At 44.6% G+C, this 27932-nt stretch overlaps 1 protein-coding gene and 1 long non-coding RNA gene across 3 annotated transcripts in view; one reads left to right on the top strand and one right to left on the bottom strand.

Moving 5' to 3' along the window:
- Positions 1-683: 683 nt before the first annotated feature.
- The window catches only part of BMP2K (BMP2 inducible kinase), an 85088-nt gene continuing 57839 nt past the window's right edge, over positions 684-27932 (bottom strand). For both annotated transcript variants that reach the window (XM_054989980.1, XM_054989981.1), the window contains exons 15-16: positions 24776-24889; positions 684-7078 (exon numbers count right to left, since the gene is read on the bottom strand). In XM_054989980.1, coding sequence (XP_054845955.1) covers positions 5637-7078; positions 24776-24889 — 1556 coding nt within the window. In that variant the 3' untranslated portion in view covers positions 684-5636. The remainder of the gene's footprint in view (positions 7079-24775; positions 24890-27932) is intronic.
- Positions 4399-27251, top strand: LOC129336693 (uncharacterized). The gene is made up of 5 exons (XR_008597735.1): positions 4399-4484; positions 6688-6802; positions 21520-21615; positions 23774-23867; positions 27000-27251. It is a non-coding gene; the product is annotated as an uncharacterized LOC129336693 (long non-coding RNA).

Raw genomic sequence — 27932 nt, 5'->3', positions numbered from 1 at the left:
CAAAGTATTTTCAGTGCTATTTTTAATTGCCAGTTGGCCACCCCTGTTTATAGACCAACACTGCACAGATTAAAACAGGGACTCTCGTATACGAGTGGCAGTTCTGTGCCCAAATCGAAGTTCATCTCAAACCTCTTTCAACATCGTATTCTACCCCCTCCCTCTGCTGGATATTGAATTCAGTGCTTGGATCCACTTGAAATTTCTGCAGCTGGCAGAAGTATCCATCTGGAGCCTGACTTCCTCATTTCCCTCTCCCACCTGAATGGCCCCTGCTTATCTTAATCCTCGGGGTATAGAACGGTGCCCCCTCAGTTTTTTTCACTAGCTTTTCTTTCAATGAGTTAATGGGCTGTTTTGTTCCTGTCCATTAAGAGGAAATGGTAGAGCATTTATTTTTCAGTTGTCCATGTTATAAGGAAGCATAAGATGAGATGATCATATGACTATTAGGTAACATCTCTTGTCTCACTGAAAAAGTTAAACGTTATTATCTCCGATACGGATGCCAAGATTATCAAATAGCCAGATATTGCTTAGCGATATACAGATCCTGGAAACTATTTGGTACTGTAACTAGATTTTAATTCTAAACTGTTTTGTTTCATTGTCTACTTTGAATATTTCTTTTAGTGTAACTTTTTATATGATTGGTCAAATGACCGTAAATAAAGAAATGAATACCAGGTTGGTTTATTTTTTATTTAGTAACAACTGCAAGTTATTTTTTCCATGTACATCAAATTCACAGAAGTTAAAGTTCTGCTTTAGTGGTACACACACACACACACACACACACAAAAGCTTTATAAATTTCAAGTCTAACAAGAAATGGAAGTGTAATTTGAGAAAGTGCACTTAAAGCTGTTTGCCAGCAATTAAAATATAGCATTATGCTGTTTACTTTTGAACGATGCCCTCATCACACGAACCAAGCTTGGCTATGCACATTATTACTGCATTTCATCTCTTCAAGAAGTGTTTTTAGAAAAATAACTGGGCAGCCACTGTTTTGCAATTCCCCGTTACACTTTTAGCAGCTCTTGGCTATATTTGATTTTCCAATGCCATGAAAAATGATTGTGACTGCAATGTTACTTAGATCACAAACTCCAAGGGATGTGTGCGTGCGTATGTTTTATATAAGTTTCTCTCTATAAAAATACACCCTATAATATAAAAAAATCTTCAGATAAACTCTAGATGCTATTCTCACAGTAGAAGCTGTATCAATTTATTCTCACAGTAGATTTTTTCCCTTATTCTTGGGAGAAAAGGACTTCTGCACAGCTCCCCACCTCCAACATTACACCCATCCTGTGCCTCTGAATTACTGAGCTGTGTACCATTGCATTGAAAAGGTGCAGAATCAAGCTCTAAGATGCGGGCCCTTCCTATTATACAGACTAAATATTAAAGGGAAAGTATCCATGTCTGATGTGCTGGAGGCAGGGGCACTGGAGATTAGGATCATCTATTGTACTGTTTGAAGACCAAGTCACATTAAATTTGATAAGAGGATACATTCACCGTCAGGTGATACCATCCCCTCAGTATGAAACAGAGCTGATATGTGCCACATTGACACAAAACCACTGAAATCTTAATGCAAAGGAGGGTGTGTACTATCAGCTCCTTAGCCTTTGAGGGAAGATATTCACCAAGCCCCTTAATAAAAGCACCTAGTATGTCTCAAATCATGAATGACTCAGCCCCAAGGTGAGCTACATGGTTGATGTTGGAAGATGTGTGCAGCTGTCTGTCGAACAATAATGGGAAAAGGTCAAAGCAAAGCATTACCCCTCCACCCCCCCCCCCAAAATGCTGGAGGGAGAGGAAGGAATTTCCCACCCGTCAGTCACTGATATGAAACAGCACTTTATAGTCCTCTCTCTTTCAGGAAATACGACAGATTTGATTTTAAATATATGCACACAGTTAAGGGAAAGATACCTCCCCAAAGTTACTGGTTACCTTTTCTTCTACAATACTCGAGGGAAATTCAAATAGTCTCCCACCACAAAGAACAACCAATTTGCAAACATTTGTTACAGAAACCTATGAAAAATAAGTCTTAGGCAGAGAGAGGGAATTCAGTGAACAAGAAAACATTAGAAGGGATATTATGAGATCTTCAAGAAATATTGAGTGTTGTCAATATTGGGAATGCTAGGTAACTTCTGATAGGTTACTCTGGCCTTAAAAGCAGAATTTCTAGCTTTTCTCCACTGTTTTATGTAATCTAATGTCTAAGCTGCAGTCCTTCAGAGCTCTACATATCTGTAACAACAACTTAGACAGGCTGAGCAAATTGAGCATAAGGGTCTCTCCACTGGGGAAAAAAGAAAGATCTCAGGCCAGTGGTGGTAACTGAAGGAGCCAGGCATATTTTCTAACCCAAAGAATATTCTGTATACATCTATGGCAGAGCCATAATCATCTAGAATAATGCAAATATAATTCTCGCCCCACCCCCAAATCCCTGGTCAAAGGTATTTGACATTTCTACACAAAATGCACACAACAGAATTTTCATCTGTAAATTCTGGGTTTAAAAAAAACCCTCTCTGGCAAATGCTGACAGTAATCTACAATTCTTGCTCACAAAAAACACACTGGCCTGGTTGTTTTCAAAAGAAATTGCCAGAAGCAACTACCAGCAATCTGTTGGTAGAGCAGGAAATGCTCAGTTTTAAATCTAGATACCAGCTAACCCAGATGCTGATGGAAACTGAGCACTTCCACCGGAGTCGATGGCCCCAACAAAGGCGTTAGTCAAAATTAATAGGACACGTGCTAGTTGCAGCTGCGTTCCGACTAATTTCAACGGGATCCTCAATCAAATTACTTAGTCTTGTGTCCAGTCCTGTTTCACAGACCGAGAGTTAAGAACCATGAACAGAAGTTTGTTCATGGAATGGGACTTCCCTATCTTCCGTTGCATTCCAGACGCCCCCACTCCCCACCCCAACCACGAAGGACTGGGAACTCTGCTACAGTCTTCAATGCAGGAAACTGCAGCTCATCGCAGGGGCGACAGAATGGTGAAAATCAAAGGCCTTTATCCTCCCGTGCACAACTGGAAGCCCCTTCCAACCACACTAGGGCATCACTGGATCGAAATTTTATTAAACATACATACTCTCTTTATGTTGTTTGAAAGCATTTGGGCTTAGGGAAACGAGACATTTTCAGCTGGGACTTACGCAGTAATATCAGTCCTGGAGCTCGAACCCCATTTAAATCATTCATGACCCATTTCTTTTTTTTTTAAAAAAAATTACTTAGGAAATAGCATGTTAACTTGCATGTCTGTGATTATATTACATGTTTATATGCTCAAAAGCCACTGCTGGGTCACTGGGTAGAAAACTGTCATGGTTGAAGCAGCCCTTGGGTTGCAGTTTTAAAATCACAAAGTTTAAAGCAAACTCAGTGTTTAGTCCTAGGAGGCGATGGCACAAAGCATAAACAAGCAGGTATTCTGAGGTATGGACACAGTCATTTTTAGCCATGTCTGACTCCAAAGTGACCTGCGGTATGAAAGACAGCGAGCAGAGGCCAGGAGATAAACACAAAGAGCACTTCTATCCGTATTTTAAAGAGACTGCTGAAACTGTAAGATGCAGCAGCTTTAAAAAGTACTTTTGTACACATTTAAAAACAGTCTTGACCCTTCTCTCTATAAAACTCATCTTTTATTAATACCATATTATAAACTAATAAAAATGCATTTCTCCTTTGATATTTTGCTTTCCCACAGTGTTTGGAGGACAGAAGCCATCACAGGACGCCTTTTAAAGGACTACATTCAACCCAATCCTTTTACCTCCCCTTGTTTAAAATTGGACTGTTTCCCACAGGTACATAGTCACATCAGGGAAGCAATACCCAAATGCATCCATATCCCAATTCATTTAAGTGCACACAAGTGCTTCAGTTCAGATTTACACAGCTGTAAATGTCTACGGAAGGACTAACATCCAGACAGCTTTGTTATACTTACTTACACACCCTCAGCGATCTTATCTTTTCTCCTTTGTACAACTGAGCTATAGAACAAGCTTCTTTTGAACTTGCTCAGTTTCAAAAGTGATTTGTCAAAGCACTGCAAAGGCAGCTGTTTGATAAAACAGAAATCACACACTCGATTGCTCAGGTCTTTGGATCCTGGCCAAACACTGCTGTATAGTTCAGAAACATTGGTTGCTAAGGTGTTCTCACACCCCACCCATTGTAGGAAAGGTCAAGCTGGCCTAAACTATCGTTTAGTGAACTGAAAACAAGGGAGACATTCAACCCAAACTCCTGCAGCATCTCAGGCTGCTATCTTGAATGGCAGCTGATGACGGAGAATGGAGCACGGCAGCCAGACATCATGAACACATTAGCCCCAACTGAAGGTCCAGAAGAACTTGATGTACTTACCTGCTACGTTCTGCAAGTTTCTAAACAGTGTCTCAAGGGCACTGCTTGGCTCAGAGGTAAATTGACAACAGGACACGGTGGTCCTGGGTGTAAGGCAATGGTGGTTTACTATGCAGTTTAGTGGTAGCAGATTAAAATCTGCAATTTTAAAAAGCTTGCAGTTTTACAGCTCCTTTTCTGGAAACTGCCTGGATTCAAGTTAGTTGCTTTAGAGCTCAGTGCATTTTTGCACAGACTCTCAAAGGACATATTTGATGTACAATATTGTGTAATAGAATGCATTCAAAATATTAGGTAATCAGCAACTTTATAGAGGGATTGAAAACCCGTTCCTAACGTAAACAGTTTATCTGGAATACAAACCCCAGTAAGAAAGCATATCTTGGGCACAAATCCTACTTTTTAACAGATAGTTGTCATGTTTATACTTGCTACCAATTTTCTGGTGTGAGTTTTTTCTGTCATCAACACTACACACAAATAAACCAGACTCTTCAAATGCATTGTCTTGTCTCAAAGTGCTGCAAAATCCAGTTATATGCTTTTTGATTTCCCACCAGCATTCTCAATTTGCTTTACTACTGTATTATAGGTCTCAACAGTTTAAGAGTTATAACTCTAGGTTTCTTTGTCCCTGTGTTATATTAATGGCACTTATAGGGGGGCGGAAAACCAGAATCCTGGAACGCCTATAAAGATTTGGGATTGTTTGGAAACTAATGTGATTTTCATATCAAGCCATCAAGTTCTGAAGTTCAGAGAAGTTTACAAGAAAAAGACACTGACTGGAGAAAATGAAGTAGGTCCAGACCTCCTTGGCTTCTCGTGTTTTGGATTCCTCTCCCATCAGGCCAGCTGTATTACGCTCTAGGGCAGACCCTTACAGTAGCCACTGGCTCCTTGAAGTGTAGTTGCCTTGCAAAAGGACACATTGGTTATGTGCAATATAGTCACAGGAAATAACCACAACAGCTAGCATTTGATCTCTTTCAATTGGAAGTCTGCTCTTACTGAAATGCTTCCATCTCCTCCTCAATATTGCATGTTTAAACAAAGAAGAATTTTAAAATCTAAGAACCTGATCACCAAAGAGAATGAATAGGCTGCACCAAAACAAAACAGAATCCGTTTCTCCTCAGTTCGACCAGACAGATTATTAGGGCGAGAAAAACCCAAGTTAAATAATGCAGAAACGCTCCTGGAAGAATCTATTGTTTGGAAGGAAATGGAGCAGCTCCAAATGGATCCAACTCTACTGTATGTTGCTGCTGGCTTGGTTGAGATGTCACACTCTGCACAACAAGTTCTGTGAAAGGAACTGCCCCAAAATCATCTGTTAATTTCACCCCATCACCAGGATGAATGGCACCTATTAGAGAAGTCTGTCTTGGTCTACTAGGCACTACTGTGTTATGGTCTACACGACTGTCACCCAAGCCTTGATGCTGTGGGAGACGCACCAGCTCCGTTGGGTGAAATGGTTTGGCTCCAAAAGGGTCCAGAAGGCTATCGTCTGCTTGCAGAGGGTTGACTCTGTCCTTGGGATCTGCCAGCGCGATGCTTATGTTTTCCTTGGAATCGGAGATTGTCAGGAACTCGTTGCTGCTCTGGGAATCCCGTCGACCAGCTTTTTTGTGCCTGCGGACTCTTTCTGGTGTGCGGTAACTGGGCTTCAAAGTCTTCTTGGTGCTAGTTGGAGTGCCATGATGGCGCTTCCCATTGCTCTTGGAGACATCCTGTTTCATCCGCCTCTGGCGGGAAGACAGTTTCTGTAGATTCCGTTGCTGCTTCACTTTTTGTTGTTGTTGATTCCCTGCTATCTCCTCAAACGGAGTAAGTCCAAAGACATCCTCTTTGTTCTCACTGTTCTTTGGGACAGAAAGAGGGTGGAATGGAATGGAGCCAAAAATATCTACACTTTTGGGTGAGATGGGAGAAGGTTGCTTTTCAGAATCAACTAGCAAATCATCTTGCTGGGATACTTTTCTGCTGAATGGGGCTTTGGTAAAAACATCAAAGTCATCTTGATCTTGTTCTAAGGCAGAAAAAGTAGCCTTGGACGAGAAATCTTTGCCATCATTTTGCCTAGACTTAGGCTCTTGGGGTTGAAAAGCAAAAAATGGGACTGCTCCAAACACATCAAATTCTTGTTCGGGGCTCCTCTTGGAAACTGTGCCTGGCAGCTCAGGCAATCCAGAGAAAGTTGCAAGAGACTCCCTGACTTCACTGCTACAAGTTTCTCCTTTGTATCTACTGCAGGGCACCTCTTCTACAGGCCTGGCATGACCAGAATCAGAATCGGAACTCTGCTTATCATCGTCTTCAGCCTCGTCCTCAGAATCCATGAGAAGGGGCCGGTGGCCAAAATTCTCAGGTTCAGTATCATTGTCATCCACAAAGTCTCCATGCTCACCTTGCAAGACTTCTTCATCCTCTTGTTCCTCCTCATCTTCACTACTCTTAGGAGAGGGAGGATCTGATTCAAAATCACTCTCTGAGTCATCACTCCCTTTTTTCGTGTGTCCTTCTGTTACCTTCTTTCCAGCTTTGTGTTCCTCAGTAACCTGGCTTGGCTTCTCATTTTTACTTGAGCTTCCTACCTTTTTTTCTTGACTGCTGGCTGAATTATCAATTTCATTCCCTGGGGACCCTGCATGGACAAAGAACATGCAAGAGAATTTGAGTATGAGCTTAATATTTCACTATCCAATAACCTATTACCACGTTCTGGGGCAGATCACATTTTTTAGTAGATATTTATCAAAGCTGCAAATAAACTAAAAAACAAATGAGATAAGATTACTCATCATGAGGTAATTATTGCATTGTAGAACCTCCAGAAAAGTTTGTCACATCTAATTTCTACAGAACTACCATACTTTCGATAAGCCTAAAATATCATGAATGGTCAAAAATCAGGTTTCTTATAGACCAGCAGCTATTCAGATGTCTCCAGGAAGGTTGCAGGACCTGAAAACCAATGAACCTCCCTGAAATTTAAGGTCAGCTGAAGAGGCTTTGTTCCAGCTATTATTTGGGAGCCTTTACAAAGCATGGTTTCCCAGCAGCCCCCCCTGAGCTTTAGAATTCCTTCCCAAAGATAGTTTGTCTGCTTCGCTCTGATGGCTTTCTATAGCTTCATGAAAATTCATTTCTGCTGGCTTTGGGAGTTAAGATTTCTTATTTACGTAATTGATCTTTGGTTGTTTTATTAATTACCCTATTAATTGACAGTGTTTTGATATTACAGCTGCTAGTACAGCACATGTTTTAACTCTGAGGAAATTTGTATTGTAAGCTACATTTTCATTGTTTATGAACAAATACACTTTGGAAATAAGCCATTTCGTTGTTTCCCGGCTAGATGCAAACTAACAATACAGGGTCCATTCTTAGCATTTACTGCTAACACGTATCCTGTATAGTGTCCAATTCTTTTTCAAGTGAACCAAGCTAGTAGCTGTCATTGCATCTTGTAATTTTTTCCTTGATTAGGCATTATGCAGATAGAAACTGATGCCAAATTCACATTATAAATTCAGACATAGTTGACTCATCAGGCAAACTATGGATCTATTAATTCAAATTTGTTTACTTTGAGCATTTGGAGAAATGTTGCCCATATGAGTTGTCTAGCGGTTATCTGAAGCCCTTTGACCAAATACATCATGGGGCGCTCCAGCTCTGAGCCCTTCTCCTTCTCCACCTCAATACTGAATTCTAGCATTCTGAGGGAGAAGCCTAGGGCTTAATCGTATTCTCTGTTGGTATCCTTACTGCTCTGTACTAACTGCTTTTGAAGAGTTACAAATCTCCAATTTCTACAACACTTTTTATTTTCAGCCCCTTATCTAAATACTAAAAACTACCACGGCAGTATACATATATTTTCAGCAAGCCTTGCTTATAACCCCTGAATAACTCTTATCAGTATATATATAAAGATTTTTGTCACAATGTGTATTACTTGATTACGAAGTTGAACTTCATCTGCCTGTCATAGGGCAAAACTAAATGTGATGGCATCCTTGCGGGTGTCATGAGGATACTGTCACCATTTTAAAACGCTGCGAGGGCTCAATCGTGATCTGGCCAGCTACACGGAACTCTTCCCCCTTCCACGCATTTCAAGTCCAGAACACTCCCCCCCACCCCACACACACACACAGCTGTTTTGACCCTTGAAAAGGTGAGTGGCACGATCAGGACTGGACCCATGCGGCATTTTAAAATCACTTTAAAATGGTGCTGGAGTTCTCATGGCAGCCACAAGGACACTGTCACATTTAGTTTGGCTCACAATGTTTGGAAACCTGATATAGAGTTCTTTTTACTTTTCCTGGAATTTTATTAACCTGAAGATATGGCAATGTATGAACTTTAGCCCTGGCAGATTCTTGGGACTCCAATCCTATTATATAAAAGGCTAACCGTGTTCTAGACAACTCGCTGCCTACCCTGGAGCGCCTCCAGAGAGTGCTGCTGTGGAAGGAAGCCCAGAAGAGGCAGCCCATCCCTCCAAGAGCATGCTGCGGTGGGAAGCCCAAGCTGGGATCAGGCAGTAATGCCCGCCCCCCTTCTGTTGCCAAGTAGGCCCCCTCCCCTGCTTTAAAGCCTGCCATGAACTGTGTTAAAGTTTCCTGCGTTGCTGTTTCACTGCTACACGAAGATTGCCTTGCACGTGTGTGCTCTAATACACGTGTCAGTTTCCTGCCTGCGTGTCAATTGCCTTGCTGCTGTTATAGACTGTGCAGTTCCCTGACTCCATGTTTGGATAACTGCACAAAGGACTCTCTTTCTGGGCAGCCCTGCCCTGACCTGTATCTGGACTTCCTAGTGTGTGTTTGGACTCTGTTACAAATGTGCCCCGTGCCTGCATTGCCATCTGCCACGGACCGTGCCTGTCCCCTGCTTTGGACTGTGTTTTGTGTGCTGTTCCCCCTGCCTCCATGGAAGCCTGCCTCATATGGGCCCAAGCCGCTGCTGGCAGCCGGGCGCCTGCCGGGGAAACCTCCAGCGAGCCTGGCTAGGCGCTCCCTGGTCAGTTCCCGCCTGAAGCCTCCCACGGGTCGGTCGCCGAGCTTGCCCTCACTACCGGGCAGCCTGCTATCCAGCCCCAGCTATGCCCAGCCGGCATCCATGTTCTTAGGCAGCGAGAAGACCCAGAGGAAAAGACTGCTTTGGGAAGCCATTTCGGCGAAGCGGGCACACCACGTCCGCAGCGAGAGTACCTCACCCCGCTCTGCATATCTTAGGAGCCGCCCAGGAGAAGGAACTAAGTGCCGACCATCCCAAGCACTTAGAGAATGCATCTCAAAGAAACCTCCGCATTCCAGAAGCTGATGACATCAGGACAAGCCCTGTCCGCTGGAACATCCTTTCAGCCCACTTGGATTTCCCCCTCCCTCTTTTGTCCCCTCTTCCTGAGGTGTCACTTATCGCAATCAGATTACCAAAGTGGCCCATCCAAGCCATTCAGTAACCCATTAGAACCTTTGTTTTAAACTGTGAGAACCACCAAGTACAGCACCAGCCCCAGGGTACGTTTTGGGGTATTTAAGCTGGTCCCCCAGACCACTCGGCGCGCGTGCCATCCTATCCAGAACCCCTCGCTGTCCGTCTGTGGTCCCAGTGCTGGCATTGGGCCACCTCGCTGTCGTGTCTCTGCTTCGCTCCAGGATTGTGAGTATTCCCCACCATCGTTGGGAACCAGCTAATGCGAAAGTCTCTGTATTTCATACTCTGTATTTCTTAGATCTTGTGTGTTCTCTTGTATGCTTGTGCAAGTTTAGGCTTACGCCACATTGTTAGCAAATACACGTGTTTGGAACCTATTTGTAGTCTGCCTCTTTTTCACTAGAGTGTCTGGAATCGGGACCTCCGTAGACATAGGTTAAGATCCGCGCTTATTTTAAGTTACAGACTGCTAAAGCTAATTTCCCCCATTAATAAGAGCAGTTCTGGTAACACTTCAACCAGGTGGAATTACACGCAGAGCAGGAGGCAATGCCCACCTCTCGCCTTCACCTAGCTGGGGTCAGGCACAGAGCAAGAGGCAATGTCCAACCCCTCTTCACTAGGCTGTGATCAGGCATGGAGCAGGTGGCAATGCCCACCTCCTCTTCATCCATATTGGATCAGGAGCGGAGAAGGTGGCAATGCCCACCTCCTCTTCATCCATATTGGATCAGGAGCGGAGCAGGTGGCAATGCCAGCTCCCCTTTCAACTTGCTGGAATTAGGCGTGGAGAAGGTGGCAATGCCCACCCCCCTTCACCCCTCGGGATCAGAGATGGAGTAGGCAGCAATGCCCACTCCCCCTTCACCCAGCCTGGATCAGGAACGGAGCAGGTGGCAATGCCTGCTCCCCCCTCAACTCGCCGGAATCAGATACAGACAGGAAGCAATGCCTGCCTCCTCCTTCACATGGATGGAATCAGGTGTGGAGCAGGCAGCAATGCCTGCCCCCCTTCACCTGGCCGGGATCAGTCACAGAGGAGGCGGCAATGCCCACCTGCCCGCCCTCCTTTCTAGAACCCACTGTATTTTTTCTCACAATGGGCTGTTACTAGTGTTATATATAAAAGCACTGATTTTTAATCTAGCTATCGCTCAGTTACCAATGAAGGTGGGACTTCTATGTTTCCCTGCATTATATTCAATGACTTCATTTCACTGATAACAGAATCTTATGGAGTGTATGGATCTTCACCTCTGTCAGAATGTTACGGCGCCAGCGCAACACTCTGATCCACTTTAAGGATCTCTGCTCATAAAGTATCCCTAGATTAACTGAGAAACCAAGGTTCTGCACGTCATTCTGTCTGGTCCTGCAACCCTTCCTCAAAAACTAAAGTTCTCTTTCTCAAACGGCAGAGTAGCAGGGAGCTGAAGTCATACCCCAAATAGCTGGTGTAGGGGAAATTTTATTTTTTTATTAACATTACTTACAGTCTGCCTTTCTCACAGAGACGCAAGGCAGATTACAGTGTGAATTACTACAGTTAATTTCAAGGAAATATCGATAAACAATGTAACAGGGGTATGTTGAAGAAATGCTGAAACAGAGTATAAGCAATCCCATGATAGACCTATTAAATAACACAGAACTACTCAGTAGGATCATACTTCAAGCAACAGACAGTTTCACAGTAGTAAAGTCCATGGTTCCTATCTCTTTACTGATACATCTCTTTGAGACCACCTCCTTACTGTACAATCCTCCTATCTGAGCAAAGTCCTCATGAATAAATTCAGTTTTGCATCATTAGGGAAAACCAGGAGAGTAGGAGCTTTCCTGACATCTTCAGCCAGGCCGTTCCAAAGGAGCCACAGCTTGTGTTGGCCAAGACCTTGAACTGAGCCCAGTAAATGGTAGCTAGTGGAGAGAAAAATTGCTGTGTATAATGTCTGCCAGGTACCTCATCTATATTTTTGTTGATACTCTTCAATATTTTACAACGATGGACTTCATTTTGCAGAAGCCCTGCTGATTTTCTCAGCAAGGCTTGTTTTTCAACAAGTTCAACATTTCTAAATTTAATAAGACTTTTCACTAAATTTACCTGTGGTAAAAATTAGGCAAACAGACCTTTTCCCTCTCCTGATTCTCTTCCTAACCCACCTTCCCTGCTAACTCATCTTCCAGGGCTAAGAAGACATTTTTATTTAGGTGCACTGCAGCATAAACAGTGGGAAGAGCAGGCAAACATTAAAGACTTATCCATGAGAATCTAAATTTTCATTATTACTGTGGTTTCCACAATTCAACAGCCTCCTTAGCCTCCAAATACAGAATGATATAAACAAACTGTTGCTAAAGGAAAGTTACTGCAATGAGTAGAAACATCTGGTGATTCTAACTCTGGGCTGTTCCAGGTTTGCTTGTGTGTCAGATTATTTTTTTGCATGTTATTAATTTAGTAGATGTGATTTACAGTCAATTTAAAATGTGGATTTGGTCATGTAGATTTCCCAAAGGAACAGCCATCATGAGAAGTTTTAGGAGACCACAGCATCTAAATCCTGACTTTCAAATTTGTTTAAGTACTGCAATGATTATATGAATGCAATTTTGTTAAGATTTGAAAAAAAGCTTAATCTTTCAACAGGAGTGTAAACAATTCTTTCGCTCAAACAGCTATCAATATGAACCCATTCTTTTACTGCTTGTGTGGAAAACAGCACCACTTCTATTTTTGTACACTTAGAAGAATGGTTATGCTAAAAGCTATAGTTCTTCCTTTTACAGCAGATCATTTGCAAGATTTAACAAGTGTTATGCAGCACTGAGATCCACCTACTAATATAATATAAAATGTATATGGTAAACTATGTCAGCTCATGTAGGTGATTCTCTACGTCTTCAGGGGCCCATCTTATTTCCTTTGAAGAACACTGCAAGACATCAGCCACAAAACAGGGTTAACATACCTGTAACTTATGTTCATCGAGTTCTTCTGTGCTGACACACATGGGACTGCGCAGGCGCAGGCCAGCCGCCGGAGAATTTTCTAGAGCTTCCATGGCTCCGAAGGGGCCGTTTGTCGCGCGCCTCAGCGACCGTTTTCCCGCCCAAACGGTCACGTGATCCTCCAGCGACCAACGGCCCCTTCCCTCAGTTCTCCCTTGCCGCCGCTTGACCAACACACTTCAGCCATAATACCTTAAAAACACCAATTTCCGTTACAGCCAACACAGTATTGTGCATTGGAGTTCACAGCGGGGTAGGAGGGAGGGTTGTGTGTCAGCACAGAAGAACTCGATGAACATAAGTTACAGGTATGTTAACCCTGTTTTCATCTTCGTTCTTCTGTGCCTCCACACATGGGAGTGTACCAAGCTTCACACAATAAGGAAGGCGGGGGTGAAGTCCAACACAATTTTATTAAGCAAACAAGAACAACAATAAATAGATATGCCTATATACATCTATGTAAAGATACTGTGTAAGGACACATAAATACCCAATATTTACATATATACACACCCCCAGGTACATATATACACACTTTCACTCAAGGGTACCCAACAGGTACGCCAAGAAAGTCATACCAAAACTCCCTCAGGAAAAGAGGGAGTGTAAGACAGCCTTGGCCACAGATACATCCTGCTCCGCATTGACATCAACGGCGTAATGCCTGACAAAGGTGTCTGCAGAGGACCATGTGGCTGCTTTACAAATGTTAACCAGGGGCACCCCCCTGAGGAGTGCCGAAGAGGATGCTTGGGACCGCGTGGAGTGGGCTCTGACATGAAGCGGGCAAGCCACCCCTGCCAGGGAATAGGCCTTGCTAATGGCCGTCACAATCCACCTAGACAGGGTCTGTGAGGAAGCCCTGTTACCCTTGTCCTTGGCCCCAAAACATACAAACAGGTGAGGACTGGAGCGGAATCCCTTCGTCCTATCCAGGTAATAGGCTAGGGCCCTCTTCAAGTCTAGGGTATGGAGGGCCTTTTCCCCCTTAGAGGAGGGTTGAGGAAAGAATGCAGGCAGTGAGATATCCTGCGAGAGGTGGAAGGCGGACACCACCTTGGGCAGGAACTCAAGGCAGGGACGCAGGACCACCTTGTTGGGATGAAACACAAGAAAGGGAGGGTCAGACCGCAGTGCAGACAGTTCACTGACCCTTCTGGCCGACGTGACGGCCACCAAGAATGCTACCTTGTAGGATAGCATATCCAAGGGGCATGTAGCCATAGGTTCAAATGGAGGCAACATGAGATGTGAGAGCACCAAGGACAGTGACCACCGAGGCACTGGCGCAGACACAGGTGGGTAAAGATTGTACATGCCCTTAAGGAACTGGCGGGATTGTGGGTGAGAAAACACCGTAGCACCCTCAATTCGGGTGTGAGCAGCTGATATCGCTGCCAGGTGGACCTTGAGGGAGGAAACCTTCAAGCCCATACCACGCAAGTGGCACAAATACTCGAATACAACCCCCAAGGGACTGCTGTCAGGCACCACTCCTCTGGCAAGTGCCCAGAGCTCAAACCTGCGCCACTTGGCCGCATAAGCGCGCCTAGTGGATGGCCGACGAGCATTCAGGAGGACCCTTTGTACCTCGTCAGTAAAGCCTATCGGGGAGGAACGATCCGCCAAGCCGTTAGGTGCAGCTGCTTGGGATCGTGGTGGACTAGGCTCCCGTTTAGGAGAAGGTCTTGCCGAGGAGGCAGACTCACATACGTCCGTTTGGACATCCGCAGGAGCTTCGGGAACCAAACCTGCCGTGGCCAGAAGGGGGCCACTAGGATGCAGTCCGTCCCGTCCTCCTCTATCTTGCACAGGACCCTGGGAATCAAGGGGAACGGAGGAAACATGTAGTGCAAGCCCTGCGTCCACGTAAACTGGAAGGCATCCCCAATAGAGAGGGGGTCGCTCCCTGCCCTGGAACAGAACGTGTGGGCCTTGGTGGTCGCCGCAGTGGCGAACACATCTATCACTGGATGACCCCACATCTGGAAGATCGGCCCAACGCACTCTACGTTCAGTTCCCACTCGTGTTCCAGTAAAGGGACCCTGCTGAGGGCATCTGCCCGGGCATTGTCTGACCCAGCCACGTGTATAGCACGGAGCGACACGCCGTTCTTGATAGCCCACTGCCAAGTGAGTGTGGCTTCCCGGCACAGGGCCATGGACACTGTGCCCCCCTGCTGATTCACGTAGTACATGGCAGTCGTGTTGTCCGTCTGCACCAACACCTGACGATTTCTCAGCAGTGCTGTAAGAGACACAAGTGCGAAACGAATGGCCCTTAGTTCAAGCACATTGATATGGAGGGTCTTTTCCCTGTCAGACCAGACATCTTGCACAGCCACATCACCACAGTAAGCACCCCATCCCATCAGAGAGGCATCAGTGGTAACCGTGATGTCATGGCGTTGATACCCAAAAGGGGTCCCTCTAAACAAGTTGTCATCAGACAGCCACCAGTCCAAGGAGGAGAGGATGACCCTCGGGATAGAGAATTTGAGGGACGGAGGGTGCAGTAGAGCATCGTACCTCCGCACAAACCAGTTCTGGAGAGGGCGCATACGCAGCCTAGCGAAAGGCACCACAGAGGTGGCTGCTGCCATATGCCCTAGTAAGCACTGGATAGCGCGCACAGACTGGAACCGGTTCCTTTTAAACATGGACACTAGACCCCTTAGGGACCGAGCCCTCTCCACGGGGAGCAGGGCCTTACCCTCCACAGAGTCCAAAAGTGCACCAATGTAGGACACCTTGCAGTTGGGCACCAGTTTGGATTTCTCCAAGTTCACCAGGAGCCCCAGGCGTTGGCACGTGCTAAGTACCAAGCCAATGTCCTGCACCAGCCTAGACTCTGAGGCAGCCACGATGAGCCAGTCATCGAGGTACGGAAAGATAGTACAACCTTCTTCCCGTAGGAAGGAAACCACAGGGGCCACACATTTAGTGAACACTCGTGGGGCAGTGGACAGGCCAAGGGGGAGCACCTTATACCGGAAAACCCTTTGCCGGTAAACAAAGCTCAGGTATTTCCTGTGCTCCTTCCGTATGCCCACGTGAAAGTATGCGTCTTTTAAGTCAAGAACCGCAAACCAATCCCCCTGTTTCAGCAAGGCGATCACAGCCGCCAACGTTACCATTTTGAATTTGGTCACCTTGAGGAAGGCATTAAGGCCCCTCAGATCTAAGATGGGACGTAAGCCCCCATCCTTCTTAGGGACCAGGAAGAACCTAGAGAAGAAACCCTTTACAGAGTCGTCATAGGGCAATTCTTCCACAGCACCCTTGGCCAAGAGCGACACGATCTCCGCATCCAGCTCGGCCATAGTGTTATTGACAGCTGTCAGGGGTGAACTGCATCTAGGCAGCTCAACAAACTCCAGCCCGTACCCCAGTTCAACAATAGTTAAGACCCATGAGTCAGATGTTATTGACTCCCACTCAGAGAGGAGTGGACTAAGTCTGTCCGAAAAGTTCGGGGGTACGGCTGGCGCGACCTGTCAGTACTGCCTCCCGGCGCCCTGCTGGTCTTTCTGCAGGGCCGGTTGCTGTGCCTGACGAGGCTTGAAGGGCCGACGCCTCCTCTGCTGTTGTGCGGGAGGGTAGGGCCGCTGCTGGTAGGCAGGATACTGATGATAGCCCGGCCGCTGCTGTTGGTATCTGCCCTGGTAGTGGTAAGGGCCGGACCGGGGAGCGTACCGTGACCTGGAGGAGGGCTTGTCCGCTGGAGCCAGACCCAAGGACCGCGCCGTCTGCCTGTCCTCTTTTTTCTTTTTCAGGGTCTCGTCGGTCGATTTGGAGAACAGCGAGTCCCCTTCAAAGGGCATGCTCTCCACCCTGGAACGCACCTCCTGGGACAGGGCCGTAGACCGCAACCAGGAGTGGCGCCTGAGGACCACCGCCGACGCCATACCTCTAGCAGCAGTGTCAGCAGCGTGGCTCCCAGCGTTCATCTGCTGCTTAGACAGCCTCACAGCCTCCGCCTGCAGCAGGGACACCACAGCCTTCTGCTCAGGAGGGAGGTCTCGTGTATAGGATGCCAACTTCTCCCAGAGGTACAGCTGGTACCCTGCCATGATGGTCTGGTAGTTGGCAATCCTCAGACCCAGCGAAGCGACGATGTACTGGCGCCTGCCCATGGCATCAAGCTTCTTGCCCTCTTTATCGGCAGGCACCGAGGAGTGACCCGATCGTCGGGGGTTGAACTCCTCTGTGACCAAGGAGGAAGGTGGAGGGTGTTTCACCAACGCCGGCCAGGTGCCCTGCTTGATCTTGTAAAGCTGCTCGATGCGCTTGGACGTTGGAGGTTGATCACAGGGCACCTGCCACACCTTCTCCACAATCTCCTCAATACCCTCGAGCATGGGGAAGCCTACGTACGCCGGATTATCTCCATAGATACGTTTGAGGAGCTTGTCCTTGGTCTGGGGAAGTGCCGAAGAGATGTCCATCTCGAGAGCCTTGGCCATCCTTGCCATCTGATCGGCGTAGATGCGGAGGTCCTCGAATGGCGAGTCCGCAGATGGCACTAGCTCCTCAGCTGGCGATGGTTCGGACCAGGACTCCGACTGGTAGCCGCCAAAGCTCTCGACATCCTCCTCATCGGAACCGAGCTGGGATTCCGGAACCTGGAGCGGAGGGGGAGCCCACGCCGACCTCGACGTCGAAGGCCTCGGTTCCGACACGGAGAAGCCCGCAGGTGCCCCCTCCCATTGGCAACGGTATGGCGAGGGGAGGTAGGAAGCCTGCCGATGCCGGGACGCAGTGGACCGGACTGATCGGACACTGTCCCCGGAACCATGCCGCTCACGACCGACCAGAGGTGGAGACGGACGGGCAGGCGACGGACGGCTCCGACGAGGGGACGGGCTCGGTTCCAGCCTCGGCGACCGAAGGGCAAGCGATGGTCGGCTCCGACGGTGCGGGCTCGGCTCCGGCCCCGACGAGAATTCTGCGGGCACCGTCTCGAAGGCCATCGGATCCGGCACCTGCACGGAGATGTCCTCTGGCTCCGGGGAGCCCAGGTGAGGGGAAGGCGTGTGAGGAAGCACGATGACCTCCTCCTGAGGAGCGGGACGCGGCGACCGATGGTGCTTGGTCTTTTTCTTCTTCTTCGGTGGTTCCGAAGAAGACCTCGGAACCGACGCGCTCCTCGCCTTCGAAGGGGACCTCGGCTTCGACCTCTTAGGCTTCATCGGAACCGATCCGACCGTCGGTTCCGACCGGGGACTCGGTACCAGGATCCTCGGTTCCGAAGCTGGTCTCGGATCCGACCTGGTAGATGACGCGCTACGGGGCGGCCGCACCGGTCCCTGCGCTGGAGAGGCCGCTCTCGACGCCGAGGTACTCGGGGGACGCGGTTTCGACCCCGACCTCGCGGAGGCCACTGAGCCAGCTCTGGAATGCCGTTCGGCAGAGGGGCTTGGGCCGGCCTTGGAGGAGGGCAACGGAGCGCCTCCGGACATGACCTTCTGCCACAGGGAGGAATTCAATCGGGCCTTGCGCTCCTGCCGGGCCTTGCTGGTGAAGCCCTGGCAAATTTTACAGGCCGTCACATTATGGGTCTCTCCCAAACAGAACAGGCACAGTTCATGGCCATCGGTTTTGGCCATTTTCGTGTGGCATTGGAGGCAATGCTTGAAGAGAGCCTTTGAGGCCATCTTCAGGGGCACGCGAAAGGAAGGTCAAAAACAGTCCGAGTCAAATTACCGAGTCCACAACAATGTCCAAAACGAGATCCGAAGAATAGTCGAGGTCACGAAGTCCGAAGTCAAAAGCCAAGCAATCAGTCAGAATAAAGCACGAAGCACAAAAAAGCACAGAGCAACGAAGCTCACGTTCTCTCCAAGCGGCGGCAAGAAGAGAACTGAGGGAAGGGGCCGTTGGTCGCTGGAGGATCACGTGACCGTTTGGGCGGGAAAACGGTCGCTGAGGCGCGCGTCAAACGGCCCCTTCGGAGCCATGGAAGCTCTAGAAAATTCTCCGGCGGCTGGCCTGCGCCTGCGCAGTCCCATGTGTGGAGGCACAGAAGAACGAAGATGAATATCTATTTCCAATATAACTTAGAGCCACTTTGGCGTAGTAGCAATTCAGCAACCTTTATTGGCATTACATCCATGTTAACACTTTGGCGTAGTGGTTAAGAGCAGCAGGACTCTAGGAGAGCCAGGTTTGATTTCCCCACTCCTCCACTTGAAGCCAGCTGAGTGACTCCTTCCAGAGCTCTCTCAGCCCCACCCACCTCACAGAGTGATTGTTGCAGGGATAATAGCAACATACTTTATAAACCACTCTGAGTAGGTGTTGTCCTGAAGGGTGGTATATAAATCACATGTTATAATGTTATATTAATGGAGTACCACATTGAATTTTAGGAAGTCCTGGTAAGTTCAACATGTCAGAATGCTATTTTTTAAAATGTATTCATATACACAAGAGGCATTAAAACTATTTCCAGTCCAGCTTCTCCTACCAACCAAATCCATGTGTAATTTAACAAATGCTCCCAGTGGAGGAAGAGGAAAAGCGAGGAAAAGTCAAAGTTCACTCTTAAATTAATGCCATCATAATGCTGCAATAAGGTTCTTTAAAACCAAAATGCAAAAAGATTTGACTGAAGCTGTCTCTGAACTGCCACAATGAAAATTTCAGATCTAAATTTAGAGAGCTGAAGAACTGTGTGGCATAACAGCTGCTTATAATGTATTGTGCAGATTATATCACTTGTAATCAGGTTTGCCTCTTGTAGAAGGCTATTGTTCTCTCAAATTCAATGCAGGTAGAACATCTTTAATCATAAGATAGCAATCTTCAAGGAAAATTTCTGTTCTGATGTTCTTTTTCTAGACATCCGATTATAAAAGGATGAATGGCTTGTAACAACCAGAATAATTACATGCCTTCTGCTAGTTCATCATTTCAGGGGCCGGGTGAAAGTGGAGGCATAACCATTTTAAAGCTCCTTCTGAATTGGTAACATACTGCCACCATCATTTCACAGCAATTTGCCACATGTCAGCTCCAAGGATTACAGGGACACATCAACTAAATCTGCACTATTTCTTTGGCAACAGGCAGAGTGGCAGATGTCAAACACTGATAGATTTAGGGACCATTCACAGCTCCTGTTTTAAGAGACATAAAACCTGGAAATTATAAAAACATTATGTTTTTGCATGCAATATGAATGTTGCCATATCAACAGAAAGTCCCTTGAATTATGACCTCCCATTACTAATCTACTAAAATCATAATCTTTTAGGCATAGTTTGAGAAATTATTTTTGTCTTGCAAAAATGTATGAGGAAAAAAAGAATAGAGATAAGATGACATATCTTTCTACCTGGCTCATATCAGCAAGGATCTTCTGTTTGCCTCACACCATGAATGCTTTAACAAATGTTGCCTTTTTAAAAAATAATGGAACTATAGCTAGAACCATATAAATGTTTCAGATGGCTGAAAATCCATTTCCGTAGAAAAGAAGTATCCTTCACAAATGGCTCATTCATTTAAAAAAAGTTATAAATAGAACATATCAAATGTACCTGAATACTAAGATTTTCACAAAGACACACAAAGAGTACAGAACTCTTATTACAGAACTAAATTAAGAGTCCAATATCATCTTAAAGACCAACAAGATTTTCCAGGACACAAGCTTTTGTAAAAAATAAAATGCAAGAGAATGAAATAAGCTGTTTTGGGTCCCCAATAAGAAAGGTGGAGTATAAATGAAGTAAAATAAAAATGTGGATCAAAGCTCACTCCGTCAGATACAAACTGATGAAGAGAGCTTTGATTCATGAAATCTTGTATCCTGGAATATAAGGTTGTTGGTCTTCAAAATGATATTGGACTTGAAGTTAGTTCTGCTACTACAGACTGTCACAGCAACCCATCTGAAACACACAAAGAATGTGGCATCTTAAAAGACTAATTTGATGTGGCAGATGATTGTGTCGGTCAGAGCCCATTTCCTCAGGCATGTTAGAAGTCTTTCAGATGCCATAAAACACTGTTTTTGTTGCATCAGACTAGTATGGCTACATCTCAAGTATCTAGACATTTAGCTGTGTTTCAAACCAAAAGGAATTAAGACATATGGGGTATGATAATTCAATTATACAAAACAGTCAACAAGTGATATGATTATGCAATTACCCATATTACTTCAGGTGAGCCAAATTTTGATTTGTATACTTGCAGTGAAAAAATGTATTTCAGCAACAGGAAATAAACTAGATACTGAAAAAGTCTGTAAGAACAGGAAAAATAAACTTGAAGCTGCGTTTATTATCATTTATAATGTACAAAGCTACTTACAGATTTCTACATGCTGCTGATAAAATAACAGTAATTATACCACACACAAAAATGCCTACTGGCAATTTCCTTTTTTAAAAAACTGAAGAGGTTATTGTTTGTTTTACTCTGCTTATCTCAACAACTTGCTGGTTTTGCATTCTCATTTTGCCAGATACTATTTTCTAATCAATATTTGCTAATTAAAACTATGAATACTTCAAACTATCTGGATCATGGCAAAATTCCCAAAACACCCTAAGCATTAATTCTTATTCTTATTAATCCGTTCCCCCTTCTACTTCCAAAATACAGCACACCAAGGAAGGAACTCTATGATGTTTGAATTCCATCTCACCCTCTAACAATATTTGGCTTCTTTGCAAACTGATCTATAAACCATCAAGTAAGGTAAAATGACTGCTAAGGACACCTACTCCATTAAATTTGAGTTGTGTTTTCGCAAAGTTAATCCTAAAGTTATTACAAGGAAAGAATATGAATCATACATATTGTCCTACCAATTCTATGTAACATTTCAGCATGTTCACCAACAAAACAGAAGAAATTGTGGTCCTGAATAGGGCTGTGCGCTTCAGGTTTTGCTTCGGGTAAAGTTACCCGAAGCAACCCGATTCAAAATGCTTCAGTATTCCCCGAAGCAGGGCCAGCATGCTGGCCCTGCTTCGGAATACCGAAGCAAAGCTTTCCAAAGCACAAATGCTTCGGAAAGTTTTGGGGCTTGTTTAAAGGGGCGGAGCGCTTGTTTAAGCGCCGGGGCTTGTTTAAAGGGACGGGGCAAGCAGCGGCAGGGCCCTTTAAACATTAACCCCCCCACCTCCCCTGCCACCTACCTTGCAGTGGCTCCAGGCCAGCTCCTCTGCCGCCGCCATGCTGCCACCTGAGTGTGCGAGTGCCACGGCGGCCATTTGAGGGGCAGGAAGGGCCGGAGGAGGCGGAGAAAGCCCTTCCTGCCCCTCAAATGGCCATCGCGGCACTGGCACATCGCGGCCATTTGAGGGGCAGGAAGGACCGGAGGAGGCTGCTCCGGCCTTCCCCACCATCCCGCAGGCTCAGGCGGCGGTGCGGCGGCAGAGGAGCCAGCTGACTCCAGGCCACGCAGCCTTGTGCTGCTGCTGCCGCCGCCACCACCCAGCTGATAACACAAGTAAGTGGGTGGGGGTTGGAGGGATCTCCCCAGGGTTGGGCGTGGGCATGGAGGGGTCTCCCTGGGGTGGGTAGGGGGTGGGGGTCACCCCGGGGGGGTGGGGGTGGAAGGGTTGCCCCAGGGAGGGTGGGTGGTGGTGGTGGGGAGTTCCCCCCCTCACTTCAGTATGCTCTGAATCTTCACAGAGCATACCAAAGCGATTCCCGAACCCTGAATCCGAAGCGGCTTGCCGCTTTGGATTTGGAGGTATTCCGAATTGGTTTCCCACTTCGGGTTTCTGAATCTATCCCCTGTGCACAGCCCTAGTCCTGAACCATCAGACATAAAAGACATTAACTCAGGAAAGGGTAACCCAAAAAATTCTGAAGTTGGTGATTTTCTATTTTAAAACCCTATAAATATTGGAAAAAATGTTTGAGATTAAGAATCAAGTGTGAAAGCATTCCTATGGTTTACATAATAAAAGTCATTCAAGTTAGTTGGAGAAATTTAACCAACATAGGCAAACTAGAAACAATTACTGGCAGAATATGCTATGGCGTTTTCAGTATACCTTGTCCTGGATGGTCCAGGCTAGCTTGATGTCATCAGATCTTGGATGCTACGTAGGGTTGGTACTGATGAGTACTATGATGGGCGTCCTAGTACTAGTCAGGGAACCCTGGAGAAGACTAGGGTTGCTACAAGGAGGAAGGCAACGACAAATCACCTCTGTTCGTCTCTTGCCTTAAAAACTTCACCAAGTAGCCATGAGTCAGCTGCAACGTGACAGTATTTTTTTTCCACCTCCATTTTAAACATAACAAAAATAATGCACTCTGACACTATGGAAGTTTTTACTTGGGCAACTTAGAAGGTAAACTCAGCATTAGAGACAGTGTCTAAGATGCCCTTTCTATTCCAAGCACAGCCATTTTATTAACCAGCCACATGAACGAAGATCAGATTTTCCCAGACTTTTACAGCTGAAATTTTGTTACCAGAGCTAAACCTGAGTTTTTAGAGATTTTTGAATAATTAAACTATAATAACCAGCACAGAACTACAAGGTTAAGCCAGAAAAAAGGAAATGGTGTAGAATGAGTAATCCAGACTGTTCAAAGGATTGTGACTAGTGTGCATGCTCTACTGCTAGTGTCAAGAGGATCGATTAAGTTTACTTTTTAAAATAAGACTAGGTGTAGCAGTCAGGCTGGGATGGCATCAGTCATTGGCAATGTATAGTTGAAGACACAGTGGGTTGAATCCAACCAGCTTTTCCACTGGTTAGGGCCCCTTTTGACCATTAAGAGGTTATGCTGGGAATCATGGGACCTGAATCACAAAAGCTAAGTGGGATGGGGGTAATCATAAGCAGGGGAATCGTTTACTTTATTTATACCCTGCTTTTCTACCCAACAGGGACCCAGAGCAACTTACAGTGTCCTCCTCTCCTACATTTTGTCTTCACAAGCCTAGAAGATAGGTTAAGCTGCAGTACATCCAGAATGACAAGGTAATTTCAATAATTTCACAGATTAAAAAGAATATGAAAGCTGGAAGTAGTAATACCATGGGCAGGAAAACTATAGAGATCCAGCAAGAACCAGTACAAAAAAAGAGCACGAGATCTACCAGAGAAGTCTTGCATCTGAGTTACAAGACAGCACAGAAAATCCGTCCTGTAAACTGGACGCCTTGAATAATCTAACTTGGAAATATCTTAGCAATGATGACAGATTCATGTTAAACAGAAATTAATGTGGCTAAGCAAAATGTGTTTTAAGCAAAAACTGAAGTTAGATTTCTATACTGTGAAAAAGCAGCTTCAATAGGATGCTCAAGTTTGGTATTTTTTAGTTAGGGCATAGTATGACAATGGAGACAGATATTTCTGTAGTCTAAGAAATTATAGACATCTTCAGGCCTCTTCCAATTCTAAATGGGAAACCCGTGTGAGTACATGATTTTATCCGTCTCAAGAGGCATTTCAAAAACTACTTTTAAATTTGATTTCTAAATTAAGCTGGTGTCTATCATAATGAATAACTATTCTCAAAGCTTCTATAACCAGCCATTGAATAGATCTGCTATGCAGATAAATGAAAAAAGAACAGTTTGAGGGCTAAAGGAATAAAGTGCTTAGAGGGAAATGACTTTATTCCCTCTAAGCATTTCACAGATTAAGAAAGCCTTTATAATTCAGTATCAAGTGGCAGATGTTATCAGACATGAGAAATACCTGGATTTCATGCTGTGTTAGATATGAAGTGGGAATCATCGAACAGTTGAAGAACTTTAATTTTCCTTCTCAAGGATCCTTCTAACTTCAAGATTTGATCTATACTGTTTAATCATACCCATTTCTTTCCTATCAATATATATTTACATGAAAAAGTAGTGATGTTACATGATGTAACTTGCCTGGGTGAGAAATGAAAGGAACAGAACCAAAGGGATCTTCTGGAGGAGGGTTCTGCGGGGCAGAATGTGACTCCACATTCTTATCTGAGGATGTTCTCCTCTCCACGAGCCTGTCTGAAAAAATAAAATGAAACAAAAATAAAAAATAAAATAAAAATGGCAGCTTTTATGCCAGTTAAAGATTATACCTAGAAGTATTTCTCAATAAGTGCTCTTGAAACAAAAGTTCATAGGCTCAGTGCTCCAGAACTCCTCCTAAACGCCCCGCTGAAAAAAGGCGTTTTCATCAGTGTATATATTAAACCAATTTCAGCAGGTCTTGTACACCGTTCTGTTGCGACACTCACACAGCCACATGCTTATGGCAGGCTAGACCATTAAAACTAGGTCTTCAGATAAACCAGCAAAATAAAACCTCAACATCAGTTTCCCGCAATCGTTATTCAGCCTGCTCAAAGAGCAAAATCTAGTACCATGTTCAGAAATTGCCCAGGCATGACAAAAAGATAGCACACGTATGGAGCCAACACAGAGAACATGCCTCTATAAACAAGAAGATACAAGTAGGACTTGATTTGGATTTTGTTTAGTTATTATGTAACTGATGCACAAGAAAGTCTATAAGATACAAACTATTTAGTTTTCCTGAGGGAAAACAGATTTGAAATGTACTGGGAATTCTGTAGAACTTTCAATATTTTTTGCACTGACTCCATCATTCTATCATTTCTCTTTCAAGTGCTTTGTCCCTGATCCTGCTTGCAATATGGAATAAGGAAGGGTCTGTCGTTCAATACCAGGCACACACAAACATTTAGGCAAGCCTACACAGCTTTTTAGATCCTTGCCAATTTTTCAAGTATGCCTCTCAAAAACGTCTAAAACTGTGACCCGGTGATTTCAAAAAGCTCAACGACTTGGCATTCCAAGTAGCCACTAAGAAATTTTTAGTTCTGATCGAGGTAATAGTGTTGTCCTTAAGATTATTCTGATTGTATTAAAGGCTATTTGTACAACTTTTGTTTTCCTTTTTATATACCCTCCAATTGCTCAGAGCAGCCTAGTGTGCCTGAGAATTGGCACCATTTGCAACTTAAAAGACAGTGCTGAATAGTCACAGAATAAATAGCATGTAGTGATGAATAAAGACAGCAAGATGTAAATATTTTTAATTTGCATATACATTGTAAGGGACGATACAAGTTAGGTTGTAAATGCCAACCTTTTAACATAGTGAATGAAAAAGGTTCCTTATGAAATGTTTTACATAATTTGGCAGCTAAGCCATGTTTCTGGAAAAGTAGAACAGTGGCTAACAGTTTCCTTAGCTTTTTTCCCTCCGCTACAAGAAAGAAAAAAACTTAACATTCAGTAAGTGATGTTTAATACAGTAAGTTTCTCTTTTACATACAAATTTTCAAAAGTATTTGATCAATAGAGTGGTCGTTCTAAAAATACACAGTGCAACCTACACATGGGTGACCAAAACAGATAACGAGTTTATTATTCTGCATTAATTTAACATACTGCCAATTATACAGAAGTAGTTTTGCCTTTGTGAATACTGAGGCTTGTTATAAAAGTTCGCATCTTATCTTCGCTCTGTTTCAAGTATGACCACCAACAAGGGGCAAACGGCATACAAAAGCAAGTAATGATGTCATCTGCTGCAGCTTACATTAAGACTAGAACTATGGAGGACTTCTTCAGATTCTTAAAATGTACTCAACTCAGAGTGTGAGAAAGTCTTTTATTCACTTGTCCAAATTTAAGAAAACATATGCTTATTTTTACCTACCATGAAAGAAAAATGGGAGAGAAGAGAGAAAACCCCAGCTAACAACATAGGAGCTACTTGTCCCACTTCTACATATATTGCTATTCCTGAAATACAGTAATATTCAGTCAAGTTTGGGTGTTACTGGCTATGCACAGTGCAAGAAAATGTAGAATTAGGTCTATCCACACTATCAATATGGAATCTCACACAGCCACCAGCAGTGCGGCATACAATTTTTTTTCCAGAAAAGTAGTTGGCAACAATACAGATAAACTCAGAATTAAAACTAATTTCAGGTGTAACAGTTCCTCAGAAACAAGGATTTCACAAGCACAAGATTCACACTAATCCCTACTGTGCTTTAATCACTCTGGGAGAAGTGTGCAACAACAGAAATTGTTTATTAGCAATACTGGATTTTAAGACATGCTGTTCATATTGCAGTTCCAACGTGTACTCCAAGGAGCACAGAGGCTTTCCATTCTACCAAAGGAAAATGATCAGCATGCAATGGAAAAAAACTGGATGCTCATGGTGTTTTTCTCTGCCTATATGATATAAGAGAAGAAGAAAGGCTCTGGAGCACTGCCACTGTGTTCCAGAAACTAAGGCCTAAAACAACTTCTCAGGGAAAAGCATTTTAAATGTATATAGTAAACATATTCAAGAGAAGCCATAACCCAAAAGTGTTATAAATAAACCAACAAAAGTTCAGAGTGTTCTTTGGTCTCCTTGTTCTTTTGCAGAAAGTCATTACATTCCCCTTTGATCTACAAGGCATTAGAGTGTATAGGAAAATATGAAGCCTACAAAAAGATTTAAATACTTGATATGACCTCTACATAAAAGATTACCATCCTCTGGATCCTTTTATTAACTGACTTCACACTTGAAACAGCCAGTATTTTCTAATTTGTTCAAATTTTTGTTCAGTAAGTGTTAAGCTACCTAAAGTTCAGCTGGACATTCTTGCAAGATCGATGTCTGTCACGCTTTCTATAATGTTCTATACTTCAGCATTCTGTATTTATTAAATATAAAGCAAAACCACTTTGTATTTATCAGAATAAGTGAGATGGTTAGCAGTCAGGCTTTACAAACCAATTGACATAACCAGCTTATCTGCAAAGCCTTTCAATACCAGAAGAATCCCCAAGTATTTAATATGCTCACCAAATCTACTGATCTTAATATTAACTGTGGCTCATGGAAAAGTTGTTTGATGAGTGTATAAATCATTTTTCCTAGCATAAAATGCTTAAGATTAAAAATGCCATTTTCAGCTTGGGGGAATGGGGGGTGTTAAGTGTTTTCTACCACAACTAAAAATACTGTTAAGAATACGATTACCTTCAAAATTAATTTTCTAAAAATATG

The sequence above is a fragment of the Eublepharis macularius genome, chromosome 10 (genome assembly GCF_028583425.1).
Source record: "Eublepharis macularius isolate TG4126 chromosome 10, MPM_Emac_v1.0, whole genome shotgun sequence".
In the NCBI taxonomy this organism is placed as follows: domain Eukaryota; kingdom Metazoa; phylum Chordata; class Lepidosauria; order Squamata; family Eublepharidae; genus Eublepharis; species Eublepharis macularius.
This window is presented reverse-complemented; position numbering and strand designations above follow the sequence as displayed.